Below are 23,963 nucleotides of genomic sequence, written 5' to 3'. Positions count from 1 at the left end.
AGCACGTACATAGACCAAGGACTTTCGATTATTTATGCACGCCTGTAAGACTCTTGCTTGAATTTAGAAAAATATTGTGTGTATTATACAAATTAAGTTGCCTCCTCTGTTGTACCTACTTCGACTTCTCCCTCTGCATCCTCATCATCAGATTGTGTTTCTTCTGTGAAAATAGATTTGCTCGCAATTCTTTTCATGACCTCTGGTGCCTTGAACACTTTTCCAATATTTGTGATCCATCTGTTTCTCTTGTCTAAAAGTGACTTCAAGCCACTATTGGCTGCTTGCTGCTGAGGTGTGCTTGTGGGCTCTGTAATGGTCTTCTTTTTCTTGCTCTTTGCTTTGAGTCGTTTTATGTAAGCTTGATCCACCTGCTTGTCCAAGTCTTCAGCTATGGTGCAGTATTCCTGATAAGCTAGGTGCTCTTTCAAGATTGGAAGCAATGCCTTTTTCCGTCTACGATTTCTCACAACCGCACCTTTCAACTCTTCTTGTAAAGATCTTATCTCGAAACATATTTCATCGTCCTCGCGATTGAGAATCCAGTCCTCAGAATCGACCACGTTACCTTTTCTTGGTTTCTCCCCGCTTGTGGAAGGTAAGTTCATGAATATACCAATGTATTTCAATTCTCTCTTCAACCTTTCTTCCATTGAGTAGAAGTCATTGTTTTCTGCAATTGTCTTGTAAGTGTCTGGAGAGTCGAGCTTCGAAGCAGGTTCTCTTGAAAAAATGTCTTCGCCAAGGCTTGACTCCTCTTTTTTGATAATGTCAGATTCCGATTCCTCTTTATCATCATCTCCTTCGTTACTTTTGCACTCATGAACACTCATTATTGCCGATAACAAACGATTTGATAGAGGCCCACAAGAAACATCCTCAGTTAAGAGCTTCTCGTCATTGATCTCCTCGAAATCGCCTTTTGGTCTAAATGACTCGATGGGAGGTCTTACTGTTGCTGGCGAGCTCAATTTCGAGCCTAACGCAACATCCTCCTCCCCCCATACGTCAACGTAAAAGTCCCCGAGTTTAGGTATTAGGTAAGGCGTTACCAAGGGATCATAATTTTTCTCAAAGCCCGGTGGGATGACAAAATCCTCGTTCGCAAAGGTAATGTCCTCGTTGGAGAATGGACGGAAATATGACTCTATGTATGTTTGATAAGTTGTGAATTGGACTTGGTTTTGGGGGACCTTAGTCTTGGAAAAGTCCATATCAGGTATTTCTCCAGGTAAGTACAGCTTCAAATCATTCTCAGGATAAGAGGCCACACCGATTCTCTTTTTCAAGTACTCTTTACCTTGTGTCTCCAAGCCATTATGCTCCTCTGAAAATAACCCAAGCTCGGCAATTGCTGAAGCTGAGAGCGATTGCGATGTAACGAATTCACTATGAGGATTCTTGAGTCTGCTGTCATGTTGTGGGGTGAATGACCCAGTTTGTTCTGGAGGGACTGGATCATCTTTCGAGTTAAGATTTTCCTCTTCTTTCTTTATTTCGGGCTCTGGTACTACACTTCCATTGCCAGAATCAATGGCCGCAACCTCCTCTAATTTAGCTTGTGTTTTGTCCGCAGTAGATTCTAAGTCACCATCTTCGTGTTCATTTGAGTTGGCTTTGGAGTTCGATTCGGCTACTTCATCTACAGCCGAACTCTCTTCTTTGAGTGGTGTGCTTTCTTCTGCATCATCAGGAGCAACCTCTCTCTTCGGTCTTTTGGCAAGTGGTATGCTTTCTTCATCGTCAAGATCGGAATCTCCACGTTTCTTACTTTCCGCAAGCTCTTCTGTCTCCTTGCTGCTCTCTGCCTCAGCATTTTGTTCCTCGGCACGTTTCGCAAGGATAACATCAATCTCTGAAACTAAGTCTGAGTCTTGCGCCTCGGTAACATCCAAGCTCTTGGCCAATTTAGCTAGAAGTTTGTTCAAGTTCAGAAGGGTATTGAGGCTCGGGAGCTCTCTTACAGCATCACCATCTAGTAATCCAACCAGGGAGTCATATTTGAGTCTGAGTTCGTCTAAAATGTCGTCAAGACCCGCTGTAGCCGCACCAATAAGTGACATTTACGGTGTGTGTTGGGTTCTTATATAATCAGTAGAGCCTCCAAAAGTGTGGGGTATTGAGTTCGAAGATCCAATTTTCAGGCAACTGAATTTTGATTCAATAGCTAATTAAGTTAAAAGTTAGTGGTTTGTGCTGGAATTCTATCCTGACTATCTAGATCACTTGATGTTGTTTCTTGACTTGAGTTGAAAAAGATAGGTGCACGGGTCTATAAAATAGTGTAGAAAACGAAAAGCCAGGGTATCGATAGATTCAAGTATTGAGATAAATTATTCTTTGATAGAGAATTTTCTCGGAAATCAAATGTCTTGCATACTTAATGAATCTTTTTCACATCTGATTGATTTCATTCTCGATCAGATACACCTAACAATTGAATACTCTCAGCTTCTGGTCTCATCTGTTGACATGGGGCAGATTTCAAACTAAAATCTATTCTACTTTTTAGCTGAATCGGTGACAATTGCATTGATTTATTTACATGTTCATGGAGAAATGCTCTTGATGTACTCGCTCTCCTTCTTCTCTTTGTATGACTGGATGTAGTTCTGGACAACGTTGTGACGCTCCATTGGCGCATCTTGTGGTCTCTTCCAGCTTTCAGGGAATGCATACACAGGCTTGACTGGCTTGTGTTGCTTGGTGTTGATAGGAATATCCTTGAAGTCGTTCTTTGTCAAATCCTTAGACTCTTTCAAGAGCTTGTTGAAAGTCTCAACCAACCAGCGGGCGTTTTGAGTGGACTCGGGAAATCTGATGGAGGAAAATTCCAAGGTACGGCTGTGTTGATCAAACTTCTTGCCCGATAAGAGGATGAATTTCTTCTGTTGATCTTGCTTGAGGTTCAAATCGTCAAGCTTGACAGAGAGAGTGACCTTAGAGTTGAACTCATTTGGCGAATCACTGAAGTCCGACTGGAATGTGAGCTTGAGAGGGTTTTGAGCAGTCTCCTTTGGACGGTACTCCTGGCGGTACTTGGCCAAAAGCGGCATCTCGAAAGCAGCAGTTCTGAGAGTCTCGCGCTTCAGACGCTCCTTGTGTATCAGATCACCTCTGTCATAGACTCTTTGGTTGCTGAGTTTAGGAGGAAGGCCTCTGAGGTTCGAGGGGGTGTTGTTCATGACTCGCTCCTTGAAGTTGTCGATCTCGTATCCATACTCCAACTTTGGGGCTCCGCCCTTCAAAGAGGTGACTGTCGACAAGATAGCTCTTCTTTCAGCGTTGTTTGGAACATACTTTTCGGCAAGATTGGTTTTTCTTAAGTTGTGGAGCTCAAAGACTCTGTCGGCAGGTAAACCGACCCATTTGTGTGGGTTCAAGTACAACGCACTGGCGTCGGCTTTTTTGGCGTTTTGTGCTGTTGAGTTGAGACGAGTGCACGATTTGAGCACAAGGCCGGAGCGCCGAAACGACATGTTTGGGGGTTTTTCGTTGGGATTGGAGGGAGACCTTGAACTGAAAATTTATCTGTCTGCACACTGAACAGGGAAAGGGTGGAGGAGAAAATGTGTACCAATAAATAATGGGATTTGAAAAGTGAAAATTAAATGAGAGTATCGAAAAATCCTTGGATGCGCTTCAAAAATTCATGTTTGTTGTTTCCTTTTTCTTTGTCTCCAAAAACTCGAATGAACTTCGAGTCTACTGAAAATGGCCGCCAAACAAACCTTGCACAGGAATTACATTTTCATTCCAGACATAAACTTGAAGCTTGGCTGTAATTTTCCGAAAAATTTGGTCTACTCTTGTATAAAATTGTCGAAACTGTGTCTGATTATGGCACCTTACAATCTGATCTCGATCAACATTCATTGGTGTAAAGTCATACATCCTCCTCATCTGCGTCGTCCAAGTCTTCTCGAAATGCTGTTTCAGATCCTTGATGTTCTAGCTTGACTCTTTTGGCAATAGGTAACGAGCCATCCCCCAGCTCGCCATACATGTTGTCTGTCCTTCTGGATTTAGTGTTACTCACGAAGTTCATAATATTCATGGTATCTTTCTTCTCTTCCTTCTTGACACCTTCACCTTTTACGTTTCCTTCCGATTCCTCCTTTGGCGCTGCAGTTCTTTTTTTGGGGGAGAAGAACGACGAAATCGATTTTTGTTTCACCTTCACCTCCTTGATGACCTCTTGTGAATGATTCTTTGGATTTCCCACGGTGTTGCTAACGATGTGCCATTTTAGCTCCTCATAGACGGGATTTGTGTCTGTGTTCAAACACTCCAACAACGAGTCATCCCAACCACCTTTTGGATCGAGCCACAGATACCATTCCTTTGAAAACTCTTTGATGAATATAGGTTTCCTAGAGTGTAGCCACTTCAAATCATTCTTGTCCTCGCCCGTTGCTGGTCCTGTAACGATAGAGAATGAAGAGAAATATTCCTGTGAGTGGGAGACAAGGTCCGTCTTATTGTAGTTCGTATTATGGGCATACAATCCAGCCAAGAATAATAGCGGCTTGTCGGAATGCACGTAGTAAGGCGTTTTCTCGCCTGATTTCGTGGTGAGCCATTCAAAGTACCCCGTTATAGGAACAACACAACGCTTGTGCGCCCGGGGCTGAGTCCAAACCGATTTTGGCTGCGATAGTGTCTCTCTCCTGCAATTGAAGAGCTTTGCTTGCTGTGCCTGAACTTCTCTTGAATAACTAGCACCCAATCCGGATCCCTTCTTGACTGGCAGCAGATCCTTAGGTTTAGCCCATTCTGGAAGTACACCGAATCTCAGCGGCTCTGCTACATATTCGTAAGTGTTGTCATTGTCACGATTCACGTAAATTATCACACCTGTGGAAGTAGGTGGGATGTTGTAGGAGCCATTGAAGCCAGCACCCTGTACCGATAAGATAAAATTGTCACCATGATTCATTTGATTCAATCTATTGGAATCATCTCCGCAGGAAGAATTGTCTTGTTCGTGTGTTCCGCCGCTGCTTTGATCGGTTGCTTCATAATCTGAAGATTGATCAACGGTCTCTTTGAAGTACTGCGGTAGATCTCCAATTGGCTACTATGTTAGAAAGGATTTGCATTTGCAATTGTGTCAACATACCATTGGCAATGCATAGCGGCCACACATGACTGGGCGACAATTTCAGCGAATCTATGGGGTGAGAGAGCTAATCGATAAGATAGGAGCAACTCGAGATATACCGAGAAGAATTTTGCATGTCAATGTAGCAATGAAATTTTGAAAGGCTATCTTTTCTAATCAATTTATAAATTAAGGAGAACGAACATAACGAATTGGTTGCTGAAGTTGCATTCACTTCATGATTGGAGTTTATGGAGTTCGGATGCAAGTGATTGGAATAGCCACTTTTGAATTATTTTATAGAATAGCATTCAATTTTAACGTGTGATCCAATTCAGTCCCCGGGTAAATGCAAGGTCAACAAAAAGTATGAACGAATGTGCGGAAAGTATAAAAATTACGTCCAGGAAGACAGATAAATCTACGAAAGACAACTTCCGAAGTTGGGTGGTTGGTGTAATGGTTAGCATTGCTGCCTTCCAAGCAGCAGACATGGGTTCGATTCCCGTACCACTCAATTTTTTTTCGTATTTGGCATCTGGCACCACGCACAGATCGCTCCATGCGGATGTCTCTTCTTTTTTTTTCTGTACGATTCCTTTTTCAGATAGATCCCCTTGCTTACTAGCAGGTCAAGTGTATCAATTGTTAGTCCCGGGATGTACATTTTCATGTAAGGGAGAAATTTCTTCACACAATCAGAATAATGTGAACGAGAAACTAATTTAAGACCGCATGTTTCTGAATTTAATAGATAGCGCTCAATGAACATATTTGAAACTTGATTGATCAAGTCCCTCATCAAGCGTCTGCAATACTTTGGCAAATCCAAAGCCCGAGATAGTTCTACGAGAGAAGTTCTGTACGTGTAACGAGAAAATGCGCTTGAGCCGAGTTCCAGTTCCATTCTGTAACTGGAAAATACGTACTTGCTATCATTCATCATTCGCTTGAGTGATCTGAACTTTTGAAAGCCTTCAAGTGCAAACACCCTTGACTTGGGTCGAAGATTAACAACGCTCAAGAAGCAATTGTCTGGAAACTTAATTTTAACGACAATTACGCGCAGCTTGAAAAATAATATCACCTCTGGCGTTGAGAACCGCGCCGCTGCCTTGTCACCGGTCGATCTCTGAAGGTCTGTGCTTGTGAAAATGTTATCTTGAAGAAATATGTTCTCAAAGGTTATTGATCCTGGAGAAACCATTGAATTTTGCTTCAATGGGTATGATATTTTCATCGTACTTGAGGGGCTGATTTGGCGTGGCCGAGCTTTAGAATCTTCATCTTCTGACAGCACATGGACCTCCAATATGCCCGGCGAACTTGACCTAAGGACTTTATTTGGAGAACCGGGTGGCGCCAAAGTATAGTTGTGAAATGACCAGGGATTTTCTGACTTGTCAATTGGATTTAGCAGCTTCTTGGGTGACACTACGCATGGGACAGATAGAAAATCGGGAGCTGTGATAGTGAGAATTCCAGGAACTTTTTGCTTCTCGAAGGTCGCTTGAATTCCGCCAGTAGTTTGAGTGGGTATCTCGGCGACAGAAGGTAAGCACGGATCTCTTTCTTGGTTCTTCAATTCTCGGATTAGGATCAGTGCAACTTCGTCTTCTCTGAGAAGGAAATGCGCCATTTTTCCTATTTTGATTCTTTGAATGCGATTGGATTATGAAGGGGCAGGCGGATTTTGGTGTTAAGCAAAGTATTTGAGTATCAAACAGATTATGGAACTGTACCTTAATTCAGGAGGAAGTCTGACATAGAATGTGTCAACCTGCAGATGGTTTTCTGTTTTTTGCAGCCAAATGTCTATTGAAGATTTATTTCCAAGAGATCTCAGATTGTTTGGGTAGTTTTTATATTAGCCTTACATAATTCACCAGGAAAATGATTTATTTTTCTTGCACAGTTGTGATAGCTTTTCACAAAGGTGGGCTCTTCTGAATGAAGACCCTAAAATCTATTCGATTCGATGATCTTTTCAGCAACTGAATCAACGCTCGCATTTGCGGATTTGCAATTCATAACGATCTGAATTAATTTTCTAACGCTGATCTCCAATTGCTCAGTGCAGTTCTCTTCCAATTGACGGAGCACCTCATGGCGTTCGGCTGGGCTCATGAAATTCAAATCTTCGAACACCTTGTTGATTTCTTCAAAGGTCTTAAGTCTTCTCAAGTTTATCACTGCAGTAAAGTTCTCGACCAAGTTCATGTGATCAAGGGCGCTGTACTGAGATGTCGTTCCAATGATGAGCAATCTTCTTCCATTGGGTGGGTATTTCTTGAGATACACAATCAACATCTGCAAAATCTCGTTGGAAAACCGAGGTCCAATAGGAACATAATTGATTAACGACTCAATCTTATCAATGACAAGAACGTTCAATGGAGATTTGTAAATGTCTCTCATGACATTGTCAATTGCGACCATTTTCTGTGGCTCACTCATACCCACCAAGCTCTCTGCACTGAGCATTTTCACAAGAGGAAATCCAGACGTCATGGCAAGCTTAGCTGCAATGGCAGTCTTTCCAACACCGGGATCACCATGCAACAATACACTGACGAGCCTCTCCGAGTCGGAGGTCTTTACTTCCGTCACATATGACTGAAGTCTGTCAAATACGTGTCTCACATAGGGATTAAATTCAATCATACCGTGTCTGTAGGCTGACTTGAAATCATCCTCATCTATACCAAACGCAGGTTTGACTTCGTTCAAGGCCATCATAAAAAAGCTTCTGCTAAGCTTAACATTTGCATTGCTTGCCATTTTTCCGAGTTCTTCGCCTCTTTGTTCGTAAATAGCAAACGATGACGCTGAGTTGCACAAACCCTCGAGCTCTGCACCTGTGTAATTCTTAGTCAATGCTGCCAATTCGTCAAAATTGACGTCTGAGTCCAAAAGCTTGTTATCAGCCATTTTTTTGGTGTGAATCAACAAGATCTCCTTACGGCCTTTCTCGTCAGGCAAGGAGATCTCGATTTGAATCTCGAAACGTCCAGGACGAAGCAAAGCGCTATCAATCAAGTCCAATCTATTTGTCATACCAATGATCAAAATATTGTTTAAGGGTTCAACACCATCCATCTTCGCCAAAAGCTGGTTGACAACGTTATCACCAACACCAGTCCCTCCGGTACTTCCACCACCTCTCTGTTTGAACACGGAATCCAACTCATCGAAAATGATGATATGCAATGGAGAATTCTTGCCCATGCTCTTCTCATCTGCCTCGGCATTCTTGAAGAGATTACGAATATTCTCTTCGGAAGAACCAACATACTTGGAAAGCATCTCAGGACCATTGACAATTTGGATTTCCTTCACGTTCAACATTTTTCCGATCTGACGAGCGATCAATGTCTTACCAGTACCTGGAGGACCGTACAAAAGCAAACCTTTAACGTGACGCACACCAAGCTTTTCAACAAGTGTAGGTGATACTGTTCTCGAAGCGAAAGCACGACGGAAAATTTGCAGGAACTCCAGATCTAAACCTCCGATTCCCAAATTCTCCAATTTGAAGTCAGAGTTGATAAGTTGATTGGTAGGGGCAGCCTCCAACGAGCGACTATTCTCCGATTGTTGAATTTGAAGGAGAGATCTGTCAGCTGGCGAGAATCCAACATCAGTTCCCTCTTTAATGAGCACACCCTTCGCAGAAATATCGGTAGAAGAGGCCGAGGTTGGTGCTTGCAAGTGTGCAATGTCTACAGGCAGGGTCTGACGAACCGTGACCATGAGAATTTGACCACGGAACTCCATGGTGATTGGCTGACTGGGCTGCAAAACCTGGTTTTCGTAACTGTTGAAAAACTGCTGCACAAGGTCCTCCTCCTTAACGGTCATCTCACGAGCTCTAGCAGATGATCGGAAATCCACGAGAAGATCGATTGACCCTAGATAGATATCTTCATTGGGTTTCTGTGTGGCAATGTTGTATGATTCTACGGTAATCTTCTGGCCTACAGATGCTCTGATCCACTGACGAACATGTCCTGCCAAACCCACGGTGCCGGGTTCCATGGCAGGGCTCTTGCTGATGGAAAACACGAAGAGGCCATCCAAGATCACGGTTTGTCCGTCGTGCAATTGAGGGAAGTCGTTGGGGTTGACAGCGATTCTGTTGGTGAGTGCTACTTCGTTTGAAGGCGCGTTTGCGGCTCGCAAAGCGACTTTATACTGGGTGGACCGAGGCTCGTTCGGTCTTGAGTGGGAGATTGTAGGACCTCCGGTAGAAGGGTTGTTTGAAACCCTGTTGAAGCCGAATTTCTCCATGTTTAGACGTATGATTGATTAGATTGTAAGGCGAGCCAAATATACCTGTACGTCACGTGATTGATACCATTCTAAAGATTATTCAAGAGGATGAATCTACTCCTTAAATAATATTTATATTAGCATAGATAGTTCAGCTCAAGCTCTTTTGTAAATTCTAATTTTTTTTTTTGTTATGTTCTGCTCATTTCTTTAGATCTGGATACCATTGCCTACGACGCTACAGCGTGGCATAAGTTGACACGAGTGATATCAAACTGCTCGGTAAATTCTACTATTAATGAGGCTAACAAATTTTTCCAAGATAACTGTGGTTACGACACTCGATTGTAGCTCGATTAAATCAGATCTTTGTAAATCAGCCAGGTCTCTAGCAACTAGGCTACACTTGTGTATTTTAATTCAGATCACATTCATTCATAAATAAAATTATTCATAATTCATAAATAGAGCGGACTTCTCAGAAGCTCGCATTTGGCCGAGATCTTACTTGGAGGTGTCAACAACGTATCTACCCAAGATCTTACCTTGCTCCATCAACTCGTAGACTTCTGGCAATTCAGACAAGCCGACAATCTTGATTGGACACTTGATCAAGCCTCTGGAGAAGAAGTCGATAGCCTCAGCAGAGTCAGCTCTGTTACCAACGTAAGAACCTCTGATGTTGACAGACTTGACAACGGACTCGAAGACAGGAGCGACAACCTTGGCGCCAGCTGGCAAACCGACCAAGACGACAGTACCAGTGGATCTGACGTACTCAACGGATTGTTGCATGGCTCTCTCAGAGACAGAGACGTTGATGACACCGTGTGGACCACCGTTGGTGATGTCTTGGACAGCCTTGACGACATCCTTGGTGGTAAGGAAGTCGACGAAAGCCTCAGCACCCAAGCTCTTGGCGAACTCGGCCTTGTCAGCACCACCATCGATACCGACAACTCTGTAGCCCATAGCCTTGGCGTATTGGACAGCCAAGGAACCCAAACCACCAGCGGCACCAGAAATGGCGACCCATTGGCCGGCCTTCAAGTTGGCAGTCTTCAAAGCCTTGTAAACAGTGATACCAGCACACAAGATTGGAGAGATCTCAGCCAAGTCGGTACCTTGAGGAATTCTGGCAGCGTGGATGGCATCGGCAGTAGCGTATTGTTGGAAAGAACCATCGTGGGTGTAACCAGACAAGTCAGCGTCAGCACAGTTTGGCTCGCAGGTGGTTTGACAGAACTCACAGGAGTTACAAGAGGAGTTCAACCACTTGACACCGGCGTAGTCACCGACCTTCCAGCCCTTGACGTTCTCACCCATGGCGACAACAACACCGGCACCCTCGTGGCCACCGACCAATGGCAACTTGGTAGCCAAAGGCCAGTCACCCTTCCAGGCGTGCAAGTCGGTGTGGCAGACACCGGAGTACTTGACGTTGATCAACAACTCATTTGGCTTTGGAACTGGAACTGGGATGTCCTTGTAAAGCAATGGACCGCCGTTGGTCTCGAAGATAAGAGCCTTTTGGGTAGTTGGGACAGACATTTTCTTAGTTTAAGTTTGTTTGGGGAAGAAAGGTTGTTGGAGAGCTGAGGTGGTTGTTCGTTGTGTTGGTATGCAACTGATGGAGAAAAGAGAAAGCTAGAGGGATTTGAACCCATTTATATACCATTGATGGAAGGTATCATTACTCCTCTTTGATGGCATAAGTCCGTGTCAGGACCAACAAAGGGAGGATAGGGCAGATCGGACCTTCCGCCGAATTGTGGGGTCCAAACGTGGAGTACATATCTGGAGTTAAGAGTGGTGGAGTGATATAGGACAATGGCCTGTAGACAATGGGTGTCGAGCGTGTGTGTAAGGTGGTTGAGGTAGTGGGCAGCGTCGCGCCGTTAGGACCACCCCGCTGTCTGCAGTAGTTTTCATGAACGAGGCGGAAATTGGATTAGTACCCCCCTAAGGCATATCCCAAGCCAGCGAGTTCCGGACTTTTGCATTTCGGTGAATCAAGAGGGGGGCAATTTTGGGGCTGTTTTTGGTGGTTTGATGGTTTGGTGGTTTGGGTGTTCTCAGATGTCCGATGCAAGGAGCGGCGATTGGCAGTCAACAGACTGGATCCGAAATGTAGCTTCAAGTGCGAAAAGCCGAACCAACGTGGGAGTATTGGATACATGGGATACATGGGATACATGGGACATAGGTGAGACAACTAGATGGGTATGGTATTGGGTATCATTTGCAATTGAGTTGACAAAACTCTGAATTCTAAATTCTGTAAATCTCGATTTCAAATTATCTTGCAAATCCTGTCTTGGTTGTGAATAATTGCAATGAGCCCAAATTTGGGAGTTGGTCTGGTTAGTCCTACTCTCGGAGTTACAGACCCAGGAAGAGGGTAGAGAGGGTTCGTCGCCCTTTACCGTGTAATACAGTGTCAGTCCATGCACTGGTATACTAGGATACCAAACGGCGGCGCTATACGATTTCTACTGTTGAGCTTGGTTTGACTTGAATCCATATGGAAGGAGATTTTCCAATGCCATCTATTGTCTGAGGTTTGGGCGACTGGCTGCGAAACCTCCAATACTTATACTGGCTGCAAAACCACCATAACTTCTACTGAGATACCCTAGAGGTTGTTCTATATACCGTGCAGCCACCGTTGTGGACATCACATGATCTTGGCTTTATAGTTTGGATGAAATTAAATTGACAGTTGACCATTGTAGTTACCACACTCAGTAGCGTCAGTGCGAGTGGTTGCAGACTGATGGTAGATACAATCAGCCCCTATTCCATTGTTTTGTCATTGTTAAAGTTTATAAAATGTACACCCATTTTTGCATTTCCTTTGATTGATTTTGCGTGGAGATGTGTACATCCATGGTACGACCAATATTGGCATACACTTTCCAAAGCGCTAGAATGGTCGATTTCCAATTGGGGATTGTAATCAATTTTTTGAATGAAATTTGATTCGTCTTACAACAAAAATACCTGTTCGTTTAGCGTCGTATGCGTTTCTATACGAATTTTTCAGATTCCATATGTACGATACTCATGCGTTTGAGACACCGCATACAAAGCACCGAATGAGGATAAAATTCCCGGCGCGCAGTGGGTATCAAACGGTGAACAATACTACAGCCATTGCATTGATATGATGCATGATACCTTACAAATCGATGTCCTTGTCAATTGCTTTCCTGGAGATAATTGCCACATGAAAATTCACGTCTTACATCATTGAGCCTCGTATCGGTGATGCAAGGAAGCCCATCGAGTGTGTATAATGTGTGCAAATCCTAGGGGAGAACGGTGTGAAATCTGTGTGAAGTATGTGTGAGTCTGGGTGAGATTTGTGTGAAGTTTGTGTGTAGTGACTCAAAATCATCTGAATAATCAGTGCGCTCTAGAACGCCCAGGCTCTGCGTCAGAATCCACCAGATTGTTCTTGTCAACCATTAGAAATGCCTGTCTACTAACTGTGGCTCATCCGGGAGATGCCGATCTCGGCTATCATTCCCGCCTCCTTCCAATTCCTAGAAGCTTTTGGTAGCAGAATTGAGCGCAGAGACGCAATTTCCACTATCGCAAATTCAAGGGTTTCTGCGCGTTGCTCTGCTTCCTCACAATTGACTTTCTCTCAACGATGAGTCTCCCAAGACTGAGGTTCTGGACTGCAGGCAGAGAGGCACATCGGCATCCCAAGCCCAAACAAGGCAATTGTGCGGACACCTGCCACGGGGCACCTGCACAATCCCGGCTCTATAAATACAGCCACAAGTCTCACCAGGGCCACACTTCCAGATTTCCAACTTAATCAATTCTGTCTTCTGACAACACATAAACAAAAAAAAAGAATCCTCACATACACAATGTCTGCCGTTATCCAAAAGCCAGCCCCAGCATTCAAGAAGACTGCCGTTGTCGACGGTGTTTTCGAGGAGATCAGCTTGGATCAATACAAGGGTAAGTGGGTCTTGTTGGCCTTCATTCCATTGGCCTTCACCTTCGTGTGTCCAACTGAGATCATCGCTTACTCTGACGCTGTCAAGAAGTTTGCTGAGAAGGACACCGAGGTTTTGTTCGCCTCCACTGACTCCGAGTACTCTCTTTTGGCTTGGACCAACGTTGCCAGAAAGGATGGTGGTTTGGGCAAGGTCAACATTCCTTTGATTGCCGACACCAACCACTCTTTGTCCAGAGACTACGGTGTCTTGATCGAGGAGGAGGGTATTGCATTGAGAGGTATCTTCTTGATCGACCCTAAGGGAACCTTGAGACAAATCACCATTAACGACTTGCCAGTTGGTAGATCCGTTGATGAGTCTTTGCGTTTGGTTGAGGCTTTCCAATTCACCGAGAAGTACGGTGAGGTCTGTCCTGCCAACTGGACTCAAGGTGCTGATACCATCAAGCCAGATGTTGCTCAGTCCAAGGAGTACTTCGGTAAGCAACTGGAGTAAGCATATTTAATAGAAGCTTAGAATAATAGATTGATAGATTAGCGGACTGTAGAATGCTCATATTGGTGATTTGGAAACACTCGAGCCTTATGGTAGTTGTTTAAGGATAGTAAAATGTATTTTAACTATACTCAATTGTAGATACCCAAATATGGTCACTTGATTGAATTTATTCTGTTTTTAATACAATCCTTCTTTCTTGCTGAATATTCAACTATACTCCCCTTTGAGTCCCAACTAAAACTAACACAATGTCAGAGGTATTATTCTACAAGTTCCCGGTGACTCCACAGGTGTTTTTCCGCTCGCGCTTCACGTATGGCCTCGTCAACCTCAAGCCGCTTGTTCCAGGTCATATCTTGGTTGTCCCACTAAGAACCTCGGTTCTTCGTTTTGGTGACTTAAACCCCATAGAAGCGCAAGATTACATGGAGAGCTTACAATTGATTCAAGGATTCATCACTAAAGTTTACAAAGCAGACTCTTTGAATCTTGCCATTCAAGACGGTCCTGAATCCGGCCAATCGGTTCCCCATTTGCACACACACATCATTCCTCGATATGTGAACGACAAACACGATGACAGCATACATCGACAACTAGAACGGACTGATTTGGCGAAATCCTACGAGGAATTTTTCGCCCGGAAGGCCAATTTCCAAAAGCTGCCTGGCTTCATTTCAATTCCTGACGAGGAGAGACATCCACGCACGACGGAAGATATGGCTGTCGAAGCGCAATGGTTGCAAGAGGAGCTAGAAAAATACGTTCAGGAGAAGAAATCCCAATAGAGCACTGTTGTCTAATCAACAGTTACAACTAGACTAGAGGGTGGTGTAGTGCCCAACAGGGTCTATAAGCAGATCCCTGATCCATTTTTTAGAGGCAATTCGATTTGTCAAATGGGTAGCTTTGAATTTTTCGCCCAATCGTGGCTTTCAAAAACTATTGTGATCTGAGTTAACCTTATAGAACCAAGGTAATTGATGGATAACATGCAAGAGACATACTGATTTCAATCTTATTCTCGATTCAGTTTTTTAATTAACAAGAATATTTACGCAAAATCCTCTCATGTCCAGGTGTTAGAGCCCAATGCACTTTTATTGATTTTTCACTTTCTCCATGTACACTCTCTGCTATCACTACTTATCAATTTACACATAAAATCAACTTAGGACTATTTATATGAGGAATAACTTACCCTCGTCAGCACAATTGTAAAGCACATTCCCTCAGTTCCACCATCCACATCTGCATTCTCGCTTCTAATACTTCATTACAATGTCCAGCAGTCCTCTAGACGAGATTCAATGGAAATCGCCAGAATGGATCCAGCACTTCGGACTCCATTCAGCAAATGTTCTAGACTACTTTGCAGAGTCGCCTTTCTATGACAGAACCTCGAACAACCAGGTTCTTCGCATGCAGCTACAATTCCAGCCCATTCCCCCAAACGTACACCCACAGAAATACTTTCAATCTCGGCTTACAGAAATGACCGGCATCGAGTTTGTGGTTGCATATACGCGCGAGCCTGATTTTTGGGTCGTTCGTAAACAAAATCGTTCGAGCCCAGAACATGCTGCTCCTCTCAATGATTACTACATTATCGGTGCCAATGTGTACCAAAGTCCAGTGATTTATGACATTCTCTCTTCGCGGTTGCTTTCGAGCGTGCTCTCGATGAAAAAATCGTTGAGTCTACTAAATTCAATGGCATCGTTTTCCATCGCAGAGGGAGGGCACACATACCCAGATCAAACCGAGTCCAGTGCCTCACAGGCGAGTGGGAAGCCTCTGTCTGCAAGCATGTACACAAATACTCCTACTTCAATTTCCAATCCTGGCACCGCTGCTGCGACTGCCGGTGGTGGAGAAACCAACATGCCATCCATTACTGGAGTCGTGGCCAACAACGAGATCCTGTCACAAGCTTTTGACAATCTATTAGGCAGTATCTTGGCGACTGGCACAGAGAAAAGCATATATTTGGACGACATTCCGTTGTATGGCAAAGGAAGCACGGTCGAGATGTTGGGTGTAAGGCTCAATCTCAACGATGACACTGAATAGACGAACATCAAGCCATAAATGCCTACTTCTTTTAACACTATGTAAATCAATTGCGTTCATTGGAAACTATGTAGGAATCTTCCTCGCCATTTAAAGCTCGTCCTTGACTGGAGTAACTGGCAATTCACCACAGTTGACGATCTTCACCTCCAACTTTGGTCTGTCGGCACCAGTGGTTTTGGTCTTCTCAATGGTGTCAACAACATCGAAGCCGTCGACAACCTCGCCGAAAACAACGTGACCACCATTCAACCAAGAGGTGACTACAGTGGTGATGAAGAATTGAGAGCCGTTGGTGTTCTTGCCTGCATTGGCCATCGACAATCTGTATGGTCTGTCGTGCTTCAATTGGAAGTTCTCATCGTCAAACTTGCCGCCGTAAATGGACTTGCCACCGTAGCCTTGGCCAGTCTCGAAATCTCCACCTTGAAGCATGAAGCTAGGGATCACTCTGTGGAAAATGGAGTTTTTGTAGCCAAACTTAGGGTCCTCGGAAATAGCCAATTGTCTGAAGTTCTCAACGGTTTTTGGGACAATGGTACCAAACAAGCCAATGGTGATTCTGCCTAAGGCCTTTCCGTCTTGCTCAATGTCGAAGAATACCTTGTGAGTAATTGGTGGGTTTTCGGGCAATTCAGCGGAGGCGGCCATGTTGAACCATGCGAAAAGCGCAAAGATAGCTGCAAATACCGAGACAAATTTGGTCATTGTGGGAAGACAAACTAGTTGGAGAGAACAGGTGTTGTGTGTGGAGAGCTCACCTACTATATAGTGTAGGGAGACTAAGGACAAAAAAATGAAATAAATGTCGACTTGATTAATAAGATCAAGAGATGGATGCGGAATTTGGGGTTCATTTCGTTTGCAAATATTTTGTATTGTTAATCCCTTTCTTGTTTCCTCGATTCTTTGGACAATGCTTCTCTGTACTCATTGTACCTCAACTATGTATTTCTAAGAATCAACAGGTAATAAATTTATCAAAAGAATACAATCATTATTCATTGTCCTTGTGGCCAACGCCCACCTTTAGGTAAGAAGTGTGAATAAAGGATAAACTCACGGTAGCTACATCATCTGTGAAAAAATGTCCATGACTTCAGAAGGCAGAGCCCTCGCACAATATATACAATTAAAAGACTCTCTCATCGCTGACCAAACCAGCAGCACGGTCCTTGGCGAACTGTTGTCTCTCCTCCTTTCTCTTCAATGCCTTTCTCTGGGCCAACACCTGCTTCTCCTTTCTTTCACCTCCGTTACGCTTCTTGCCCCTTTGGTGCTCACGCAAAGGCTCCAAATCATTGATGAATTTGTTTTTCCACCTCAACATGTAACGGCGGGTAGATACATCGATACCCATGGCCTTCATCTCCTTCGAACTGGTATCCAAGAACTTCTGTAAATCGCCTTCAAACGAGTCGTGGTGCTCTATGGTATCTCTTCCAATTAACTCAAAAAACGTTTTCAAGTCGTGGACGTTTTCCTTTGTTCTTGTGGATGTGTTCGTTTTGTAGCTCACTAGCGAAGACGAGAAGAGTCTCTGCGATGTGAGGCCTTGGGCGGCTAGTGGTTTTATAGAAATGACATTCAGTCTAGCAAGTCTCGACAAAAACATCTTGTGCTTTGAGGGCCACGATGTGGATGTATGGGTAGGTACAGATAGAGAAGGGTATTACTGGAGGTGAATTTTTCAGCGCGGAAGTATGGAGTACAACTGGAAAAATGAACATACCAAGAAAGACTTCAGTCCGTTTGTTATCAGCAATTCACAAAAAAGAGAATGACTAATTCCAATTTGATTCGACAGTGTTGATTTCTTGTCGTATTTTTTTGTAGCGTCTACGTTTCTGTTGCGAGACCTTGTCGATCGTGCTTCACAATTAAACAAACAGTGTGGATGATAACTGATAACAAAAAAATTGATTTGATTTCATAGATTCAAAACGTTTCAAATCATGAAATACACTACGAATACTTCAAACAGTTCTGCTCATCATGACTATAGCACATTTTTATTTACCAGGTTCTTTACAACAAACCCTTGTTTTGGAACTCCTTGTACAAAGAGTTACCCAATCTAGCAGGAGACTGCTCGACAACGACACCAGCAGCTTCCAAAGCGGCGATCTTGGACTTAGCGTCACCCTTACCACCAGCAACGATGGCACCAGCGTGACCCATTCTTCTACCTGGAGGAGCAGAGACACCGGCAATGAAGGAAACAACAGGCTTTGGACCCTCTGGTCTGGTCAAGTTGTGTTGCTTCAAGAACTCAGCAGCCTCCTCCTCGGCAGTACCACCAATCTCACCAATCAAAATGATACCCTCGGTCTCAGGGTCCTTCAAGAACAAAGTCAATGCATCGATGAAGTTGGTACCTGGGAATGGGTCACCACCCATACCGATAACCAAGGATTGACCCAAACCGACAGAAGTGGTTTGAGCAACAGCCTCGTAGGTCAAGGTACCGGATCTAGAGATGATACCAACACGGCCTCTCTGGTGGATGCTGGAAGGCATGATACCGATCTTACACTGGTCTGGGGCAATAAGACCTGGACAGTTAGGACCGACCAATCTGGTCTTAGATTGGGTCTTCAACATCTGGGCAATTCTGACCATGTCGTGTTGAGGAATACCCTCGGTGATGGCAACAGCCAAGGAGATCTCGGCCTCGATAGCCTCCTCAATAGCACCAGCAGCGATAGAAGGTGGAACGAAGATACCGGTGGCAGTGGCACCAGCCTCCTTCATGGCGTCCTTGACAGTAGCGAACACTGGTCTGTCCAAGTGGAGAGTACCAGCCTTCTTAGGGTTGGTACCACCGACAACCTGGGTGCCGTAGGCAATAGCCTGCTCGGCGTGGAAAGTAGCCTGCTTACCAGTGAAACCTTGGTAAATGACCTTGGTTTCCTTGTTAATCTTCAAGTTTGGGATGGTAGAAGCGTAGTTCTTGACGCATTGAGTGGAGGCGAACCCACGGACAAATTGCTTGGACAACATGATGAATATGTGATGGTCTCGACTTTGGAGTAATGCTCTTTTTCAACAAAGACTAGGTACGAACTGGAGGGACACGTTGAGAAGACTTGTATCGCATCGGGGGGATAGTCTCCGGGTGCACACCCGTGCCTCCGTCACCGACCTTGATCTCTCTTTTTCTCCTCATCACAGCGGTCGCGCCCGAGTATTCCCGGGGCCAACAACACAATTTCATGAGAAATTCATGGAATTTATAATTTAAAGACGCGTTCCTGTGAAGAGTTCGTGTAAGTGTATATTTTTCCGTGTCACCACTTCAAATTTGGACCACTTTGGAGCACTTTACCGTTTCTTTTGGAGGGGTAATGCGTATGGCATTGGCTCCCCTCGGTGCGGCGATTACACAGGCTCTTTCCCGGTGCTACAGCCTCACCGTTAGACGTGTTGGGGCGAGTCCAATTAGCAGGAAGACTAAAATTTTACATCGGCCAGCTAAAAGTCGCATTTCCGGAGCTTTTCTGCGACATTGTTTCGAAGGCAGTTGAAATATTGCGTATTTTTTCGTATTCCCCTGAGTCCGAGTCTCGGCTGCACAAAGGGCTGAACAGGGAAAGATGCGTATCTGCAGGTTCATGCTTGGACTAATTTGCAGCCAGTCCTCTTTCAGACCATTCTCACCGAGGAGGTGCATTCGATGCGATTCCTGAACTAAACTTGAGAAATTATTAACGTAGAGATAAGAATCAGCATTTATTGTATTGATTGATGTCATAATTTAAATGAGTGCTATTCGTATTCTATTTTTGTTCCTCTTCGTGATCTAGTAATTAAACAAACTTTTGTAGTACAAGCAACGTGAGTTTAATAGTTCCCAATCCTCGCGGGATATCCATAATTCCCCAGCAACCTTCAATCTTGCAAACACTCCACCACCTTTCCAGCAAATCATTTCTGGCTGTAGCTCCTTGGGGGGCGTGAGAATATTCACTGGTGTGGTTTGTCCCTGCTCTGCTATAGCATCTGCTCGGTCAAGATCTATAACGAATTCGGTCTGCTCATCAATTTTTTTGAGCTCCTCGGGACTTAGCTCGATCTCGTCTTGCGATGACGCTGTTTTCTTTTTGGCCTTCAAGGCTGTGATGAGAGATTTCCGTACACTCTCCAGTTTCTCTTTGTCCTTAGACAACATCGAAACAAGGTCTTCCAAGGAACCTGAAGATAAAAATCGAGGCCGCCATATATTGACTCGGTCATTGAGTAATGTCTCGAACGCAGGAAATTTGGCGAGTCCACCACCAACAACAAGAATGTTATCATACAATTTTTTGGCTCTGTTGAAGTCAAGCGATATTCCAGCATGCGTAATCGACTCGATGATAGCCTTATCTAGTGGTATTGACAGTGCTTTCTTTGTAAAAAACAATGCATCTTCTGATTCGGGTCTAGATATGCCAGGATTTCCCAGTTTGTAAGCGTGTCTGCCATCAATCAAGCGTTGAAGTAGGTCCACATCTGGAAGCTCCGTAAAGCCCTGATTAGCTAATAGAAGCTCTTGAGCTTTGGAATATGGATTATTAAGCTCACCAGAATAGTGGTCAACTGGGCTTGGAAACAAGGGCCGGGGGTCAATCTGCGAGGAGATCCCAAATAAGTCAGGGTAGAAAAGACCCAAGGGCGCTAACATTGTCTCATCATAAACTTTGAACTGGTATTTTTTTGTCTCTTCATCAGGCTTCTTCATAAAGAAATTGTACAATTGAATCGCGATTTCTGCGTCATCAAAGGTGCAAAACTTTTCTTTCAAACGTTGAGCCAATTCCCAATCGTCATTGTGTCTCAAATTTATTGAGTTGTAGGGAAAGTCTTGCTGCAATAACATTTTCGTGAAAGCCTCTGTTATATGATTTCCTCCGTAATTCAAATAGATTCGTGAATCACTGATTATCATTCCCTCGTCAACACAGGAAATGGAAGTCTTCTCAGCTCCAACATCAATTACGCAAGCAGAGGACACACCTGTTCCGAACGTTGCAGCGACACTTTCTTGAATTAAACCGAACTTTGCAAAACCTAAGGTCGAAAGTAAAATTGTCACAAGGTTCTCAACCATTTGCTTGTCATAAACGTCTGGGATTACCAACATGCATTTGAATTTCGAGTAGTCGTCGCCAATGTCAAGCTTTTGCAAAGCATAAGTAATTATACGGATTATATCACTTAGAACCTCTTGGGCCAGTCTATAATCGTCCGGACTTTGGTTAAGCAAGCCACACTTAATCGGGTAGCGCAATCTCCAGGCACTGAAATTTTCTCCATATGGCAAACTCAAAGCTTCTTCGCCCACAAAGAACTTCTTTTCTTTTAATAGCTCTGATTGGGCACTAATGTATGTCTTGTCATCAGGGTTATTACTCGAGCTGATGATTTCGGGCGTTTGTGTAGCATTGAACTGCGCAGCACTGTCTCGTGAATTCGGATTGACTCTTCTTTTGTAGTACCGCATCCGTGCTCTGAAGTCCTTCGTCACCAAACTCTTGGCTGACTCAAAGGTCTCACCGAAGGTTAAAACACCATCCTCGTCATATATACGCTCAGGCTCAACACTGGGAACTATATCAGAATCGAAATTCGGCACTGCGATTACCATTGGGAAACATTGTGGATACTCGTCCGACGCTCTACCGATACGCAAATTGCGTGATCCTGGGTGAATGACAATGGTATCCAGACCAAGCACGCCATTCTCATCATCGTCATTATCATCATTATCATCGTCATCCTCGTCGTCATCATCTCTTTTGATGCCATTGGGCTTGGGTGCCAGTTCTGAAGAATCCCCTTTTGAGTTTCTGTTCATGGATATCTGATCATCACGCTTCAAATAATCTGTGAAGTAGTTCTTCTGGTTGACAAGTGGAACTTGCCGAATGTTTGTGTACGGAAAGCCATTCTCGTCTTCGAACCGACCAATTCCTGTCTTTTTCAAGTTATTGGCGATAGTAGCAGCTGCCTTGAGTCTACCTTCGCGTCGACGTTGCAAAGCTTCTTCAGTTATTCTTTTCGGACCACCACCGCCTTTGGCTGGCTTCTTACGCTTCTTTTGGTTCCCCAGCTGTTGCTCGGAATCACCATTGTCTGGGTTTTCGTTGTATGCTCCGTCGTTCTCAGTATCGAAGATCGGAGCAGGCGAGCTTTCAAAATCAACGGGCATGTCATCGTCTGCGGCGGTTGGCAGACTAGCTGACATATTCAATTAGTGCTTGGTGTGCTAGAGAGTGACAGGTTACTATCTATTTGTGGAGTTAGGTTGAGGTGAGATTACCGAAAGAATTCAGTTGACAAAATTCGTGCAAAAATCACAGATTTAGTATGGAATTGTTGAGAGTATGCTAATATTTTTATTTGAACTGTATGAATTGGAAGGAGATAATTGGTCGTTCGCTTGTGATAGGAGAATCGTTCTACAACATGAATGCGCTACTTCAGAAATGTGTTTCATGACAACTAATAATAATGCCTTATATATTTTGGGTGTATTAACTGAAAATTTTGCTTTTTGAAAAGCTGACAGTTACCGATACGACGGTAGACTGGAAAACGAAATAAAAGATCATGGATTGTTGGTAGCTTTAATGCAAAAGCATAGACGAGATCAATAATTGAGAGTTATCTTCGTGCGAGCAGCTGTGACTGGAGTAGAACCACGTGGGTTGGGAGCGTTTCGCTCAACACTAGAGTCTCTTGTGAACTTGTCTACGCTGTGAAGTCGAGCTGAGGAGGGGGCCAGCGAGCTAATAGCAGATGTACTCATCAGCTTTCGGTGCTTTGAAAGATTCATGACGGTCTCTGCCATATTATTCTCATTGTGGTAGTCCCAAAGCTTTCGCTTCCACTCCGCCAAAGAGTTGTGAAGTTCGAATAATCTCATCAAACTCTTCTTGCTATCAGAACTTTTGCTTTGAGAAGAGCCACGACCCATTTGCTTGTGAAGAATCTCATACTCACGGTAACGCAGACGAAACTTCTTTGCCAACTGTTCGTAAAATTGCAGCTTCTTCTCTTGGGTAGATATAGCACTAGAAGGACGTGCTGGAAGTTGAAGAGATTGTTTGGCTACAGCAGGGTATTTTATGGATCCTCCGAATGCTTCTTCTTCGTGACCATCTTCAGTTACTGAGTATGGCAGAGTGTATGAGCCACTGCTTTGGTGACTGTGCATGCTATTGACCGAGCTGACGCTATTGGTGCTTGTGCTACTATTTGACCGATGTCCCTCTTTTTTAGCCTTCTTGGAATGCTTATCCTCGTCAGAGGAGGACAGGCAAACGGTCAGAATAGTCTCATACTTTCGCTTAACTTGAGTTTCTTTCAAAGGAGAAACACCCAAGCGAGATTCTGGCCGTTTTCTTTCAGATTCGACACCAGGAGATTCAGTCCCGGCTCTTCTAGCCGGCAAGGAAGTCGGTTGCGGAGATGAAGGTGTTGAGCCCTTTTTACCACTGCTCAGAAGTATACCTCCACCAAGCGCAGTGGCCCTCTTGAGAGGAATATTATGCACCGACTTTTCGACAATTTTACGTCTGAGAGGATGAGTGTCCAGAAATCCTAATCTGGTCAAAGCATTTTGTACATTGTCAATGATGAGGCCCCTCTCGAAGGGAGTATAAGCAGTCCATAACCAGGGACGTAACTCTTTGTATGCTTTGTCTTTGAGAATGAGCAATGCTTGATTATGCTTTTGAGGAAGATTTTGCAGGGCAATGGACGGATAAACGTCTGCCTCAGTGAATGTGTTGGCAGCCGAGAACAGCTGCGTGTGTGTAGAAATAAGGGAGTTGAGTTCCGAATCAGGAACCATGCGATGCAGATTGAGTCTAGCCACAATATCAGCCCTGCTGATAGGCCCAAGTGCCAATAGATGGAGGAACTTGGAGGCAACGTCTGCCGAAGAATCCGAAGCGTTCACAGCGTACAAGCCTGACTCAAGCGATGAGTCGGGCTTTGGATATGCTGCAGGACTCTTGAGCTTCTCTGGGTCGGCAAAGGCTTCGGGC

The 23,963-nt window shown here is 44.2% G+C and overlaps 13 protein-coding genes and 1 non-coding gene across 14 annotated transcripts; 4 read left to right on the top strand and 10 right to left on the bottom strand.

The window, feature by feature from the left end:
• Positions 1-92: 92 nt before the first annotated feature.
• Positions 93-2,063, bottom strand: PUMCH_002400 (uncharacterized protein; the record flags this gene model as incomplete). Its single annotated transcript, XM_063021410.1, has 1 exon — positions 93-2,063. One exon carries the CDS (start codon positions 2,061-2,063, stop codon positions 93-95), a length of 1,971 nt encoding a protein of 656 aa, XP_062877480.1.
• Positions 2,064-2,549: 486 nt separating this feature from the next.
• On the bottom strand, positions 2,550-3,479 carry PUMCH_002399 (uncharacterized protein; the record flags this gene model as incomplete). Its single annotated transcript, XM_063021409.1, has 1 exon — positions 2,550-3,479. The coding sequence occupies one exon, from the start codon at positions 3,477-3,479 to the stop codon at positions 2,550-2,552; it is 930 nt and encodes a 309-aa protein (XP_062877479.1).
• A 407-nt stretch (positions 3,480-3,886) lies between these two features.
• PUMCH_002398 (uncharacterized protein) lies at positions 3,887-4,939 on the bottom strand (the record flags this gene model as incomplete). The annotated part of the gene is made up of 1 exon (XM_063021408.1): positions 3,887-4,939. One exon carries the CDS (start codon positions 4,937-4,939, stop codon positions 3,887-3,889), a length of 1,053 nt encoding a protein of 350 aa, XP_062877478.1.
• Positions 4,940-5,549: 610 nt separating this feature from the next.
• PUMCH_002397 lies at positions 5,550-5,621 on the top strand. Its single transcript has one exon. It is a non-coding gene; the product is annotated as a tRNA-Gly (tRNA).
• A 1,442-nt stretch (positions 5,622-7,063) lies between these two features.
• Positions 7,064-9,394, bottom strand: PUMCH_002396 (uncharacterized protein; the record flags this gene model as incomplete). Its single annotated transcript, XM_063021407.1, has 1 exon — positions 7,064-9,394. The coding sequence occupies one exon, from the start codon at positions 9,392-9,394 to the stop codon at positions 7,064-7,066; it is 2,331 nt and encodes a 776-aa protein (XP_062877477.1).
• A 486-nt stretch (positions 9,395-9,880) lies between these two features.
• PUMCH_002395 (uncharacterized protein) lies at positions 9,881-10,927 on the bottom strand (the record flags this gene model as incomplete). Its single annotated transcript, XM_063021406.1, has 1 exon — positions 9,881-10,927. One exon carries the CDS (start codon positions 10,925-10,927, stop codon positions 9,881-9,883), a length of 1,047 nt encoding a protein of 348 aa, XP_062877476.1.
• Positions 10,928-13,260: 2,333 nt separating this feature from the next.
• PUMCH_002394 (uncharacterized protein) lies at positions 13,261-13,851 on the top strand (the record flags this gene model as incomplete). Its single annotated transcript, XM_063021405.1, has 1 exon — positions 13,261-13,851. The coding sequence occupies one exon, from the start codon at positions 13,261-13,263 to the stop codon at positions 13,849-13,851; it is 591 nt and encodes a 196-aa protein (XP_062877475.1).
• Positions 13,852-14,102: 251 nt separating this feature from the next.
• On the top strand, positions 14,103-14,642 carry PUMCH_002393 (uncharacterized protein; the record flags this gene model as incomplete). Its single annotated transcript, XM_063021404.1, has 1 exon — positions 14,103-14,642. The coding sequence occupies one exon, from the start codon at positions 14,103-14,105 to the stop codon at positions 14,640-14,642; it is 540 nt and encodes a 179-aa protein (XP_062877474.1).
• A 493-nt stretch (positions 14,643-15,135) lies between these two features.
• Positions 15,136-15,927, top strand: PUMCH_002392 (uncharacterized protein; the record flags this gene model as incomplete). Its single annotated transcript, XM_063021403.1, has 1 exon — positions 15,136-15,927. The coding sequence occupies one exon, from the start codon at positions 15,136-15,138 to the stop codon at positions 15,925-15,927; it is 792 nt and encodes a 263-aa protein (XP_062877473.1).
• Positions 15,928-16,017: 90 nt separating this feature from the next.
• On the bottom strand, positions 16,018-16,635 carry PUMCH_002391 (uncharacterized protein; the record flags this gene model as incomplete). Its single annotated transcript, XM_063021402.1, has 1 exon — positions 16,018-16,635. The coding sequence occupies one exon, from the start codon at positions 16,633-16,635 to the stop codon at positions 16,018-16,020; it is 618 nt and encodes a 205-aa protein (XP_062877472.1).
• Positions 16,636-17,059: 424 nt separating this feature from the next.
• PUMCH_002390 (uncharacterized protein) lies at positions 17,060-17,542 on the bottom strand (the record flags this gene model as incomplete). The annotated part of the gene is made up of 1 exon (XM_063021401.1): positions 17,060-17,542. The coding sequence occupies one exon, from the start codon at positions 17,540-17,542 to the stop codon at positions 17,060-17,062; it is 483 nt and encodes a 160-aa protein (XP_062877471.1).
• A 413-nt stretch (positions 17,543-17,955) lies between these two features.
• On the bottom strand, positions 17,956-18,930 carry PUMCH_002389 (uncharacterized protein; the record flags this gene model as incomplete). The annotated part of the gene is made up of 1 exon (XM_063021400.1): positions 17,956-18,930. One exon carries the CDS (start codon positions 18,928-18,930, stop codon positions 17,956-17,958), a length of 975 nt encoding a protein of 324 aa, XP_062877470.1.
• Positions 18,931-19,729: 799 nt separating this feature from the next.
• On the bottom strand, positions 19,730-22,156 carry PUMCH_002388 (uncharacterized protein; the record flags this gene model as incomplete). Its single annotated transcript, XM_063021399.1, has 1 exon — positions 19,730-22,156. The coding sequence occupies one exon, from the start codon at positions 22,154-22,156 to the stop codon at positions 19,730-19,732; it is 2,427 nt and encodes an 808-aa protein (XP_062877469.1).
• A 405-nt stretch (positions 22,157-22,561) lies between these two features.
• On the bottom strand, positions 22,562-23,767 carry PUMCH_002387 (uncharacterized protein; the record flags this gene model as incomplete). Its single annotated transcript, XM_063021398.1, has 1 exon — positions 22,562-23,767. The coding sequence occupies one exon, from the start codon at positions 23,765-23,767 to the stop codon at positions 22,562-22,564; it is 1,206 nt and encodes a 401-aa protein (XP_062877468.1).
• Positions 23,768-23,963: the final 196 nt, after the last annotated feature.

The sequence above is a fragment of the Australozyma saopauloensis genome, chromosome 3 (genome assembly GCF_035610405.1).
Source record: "Australozyma saopauloensis chromosome 3, complete sequence".
Classification (NCBI taxonomy): Eukaryota; Fungi; Ascomycota; class Pichiomycetes; order Serinales; family Metschnikowiaceae; genus Australozyma; species Australozyma saopauloensis.
Note: the sequence above shows the minus strand (reverse complement) of the source record. Positions and strands in the feature narration are given on the sequence as shown.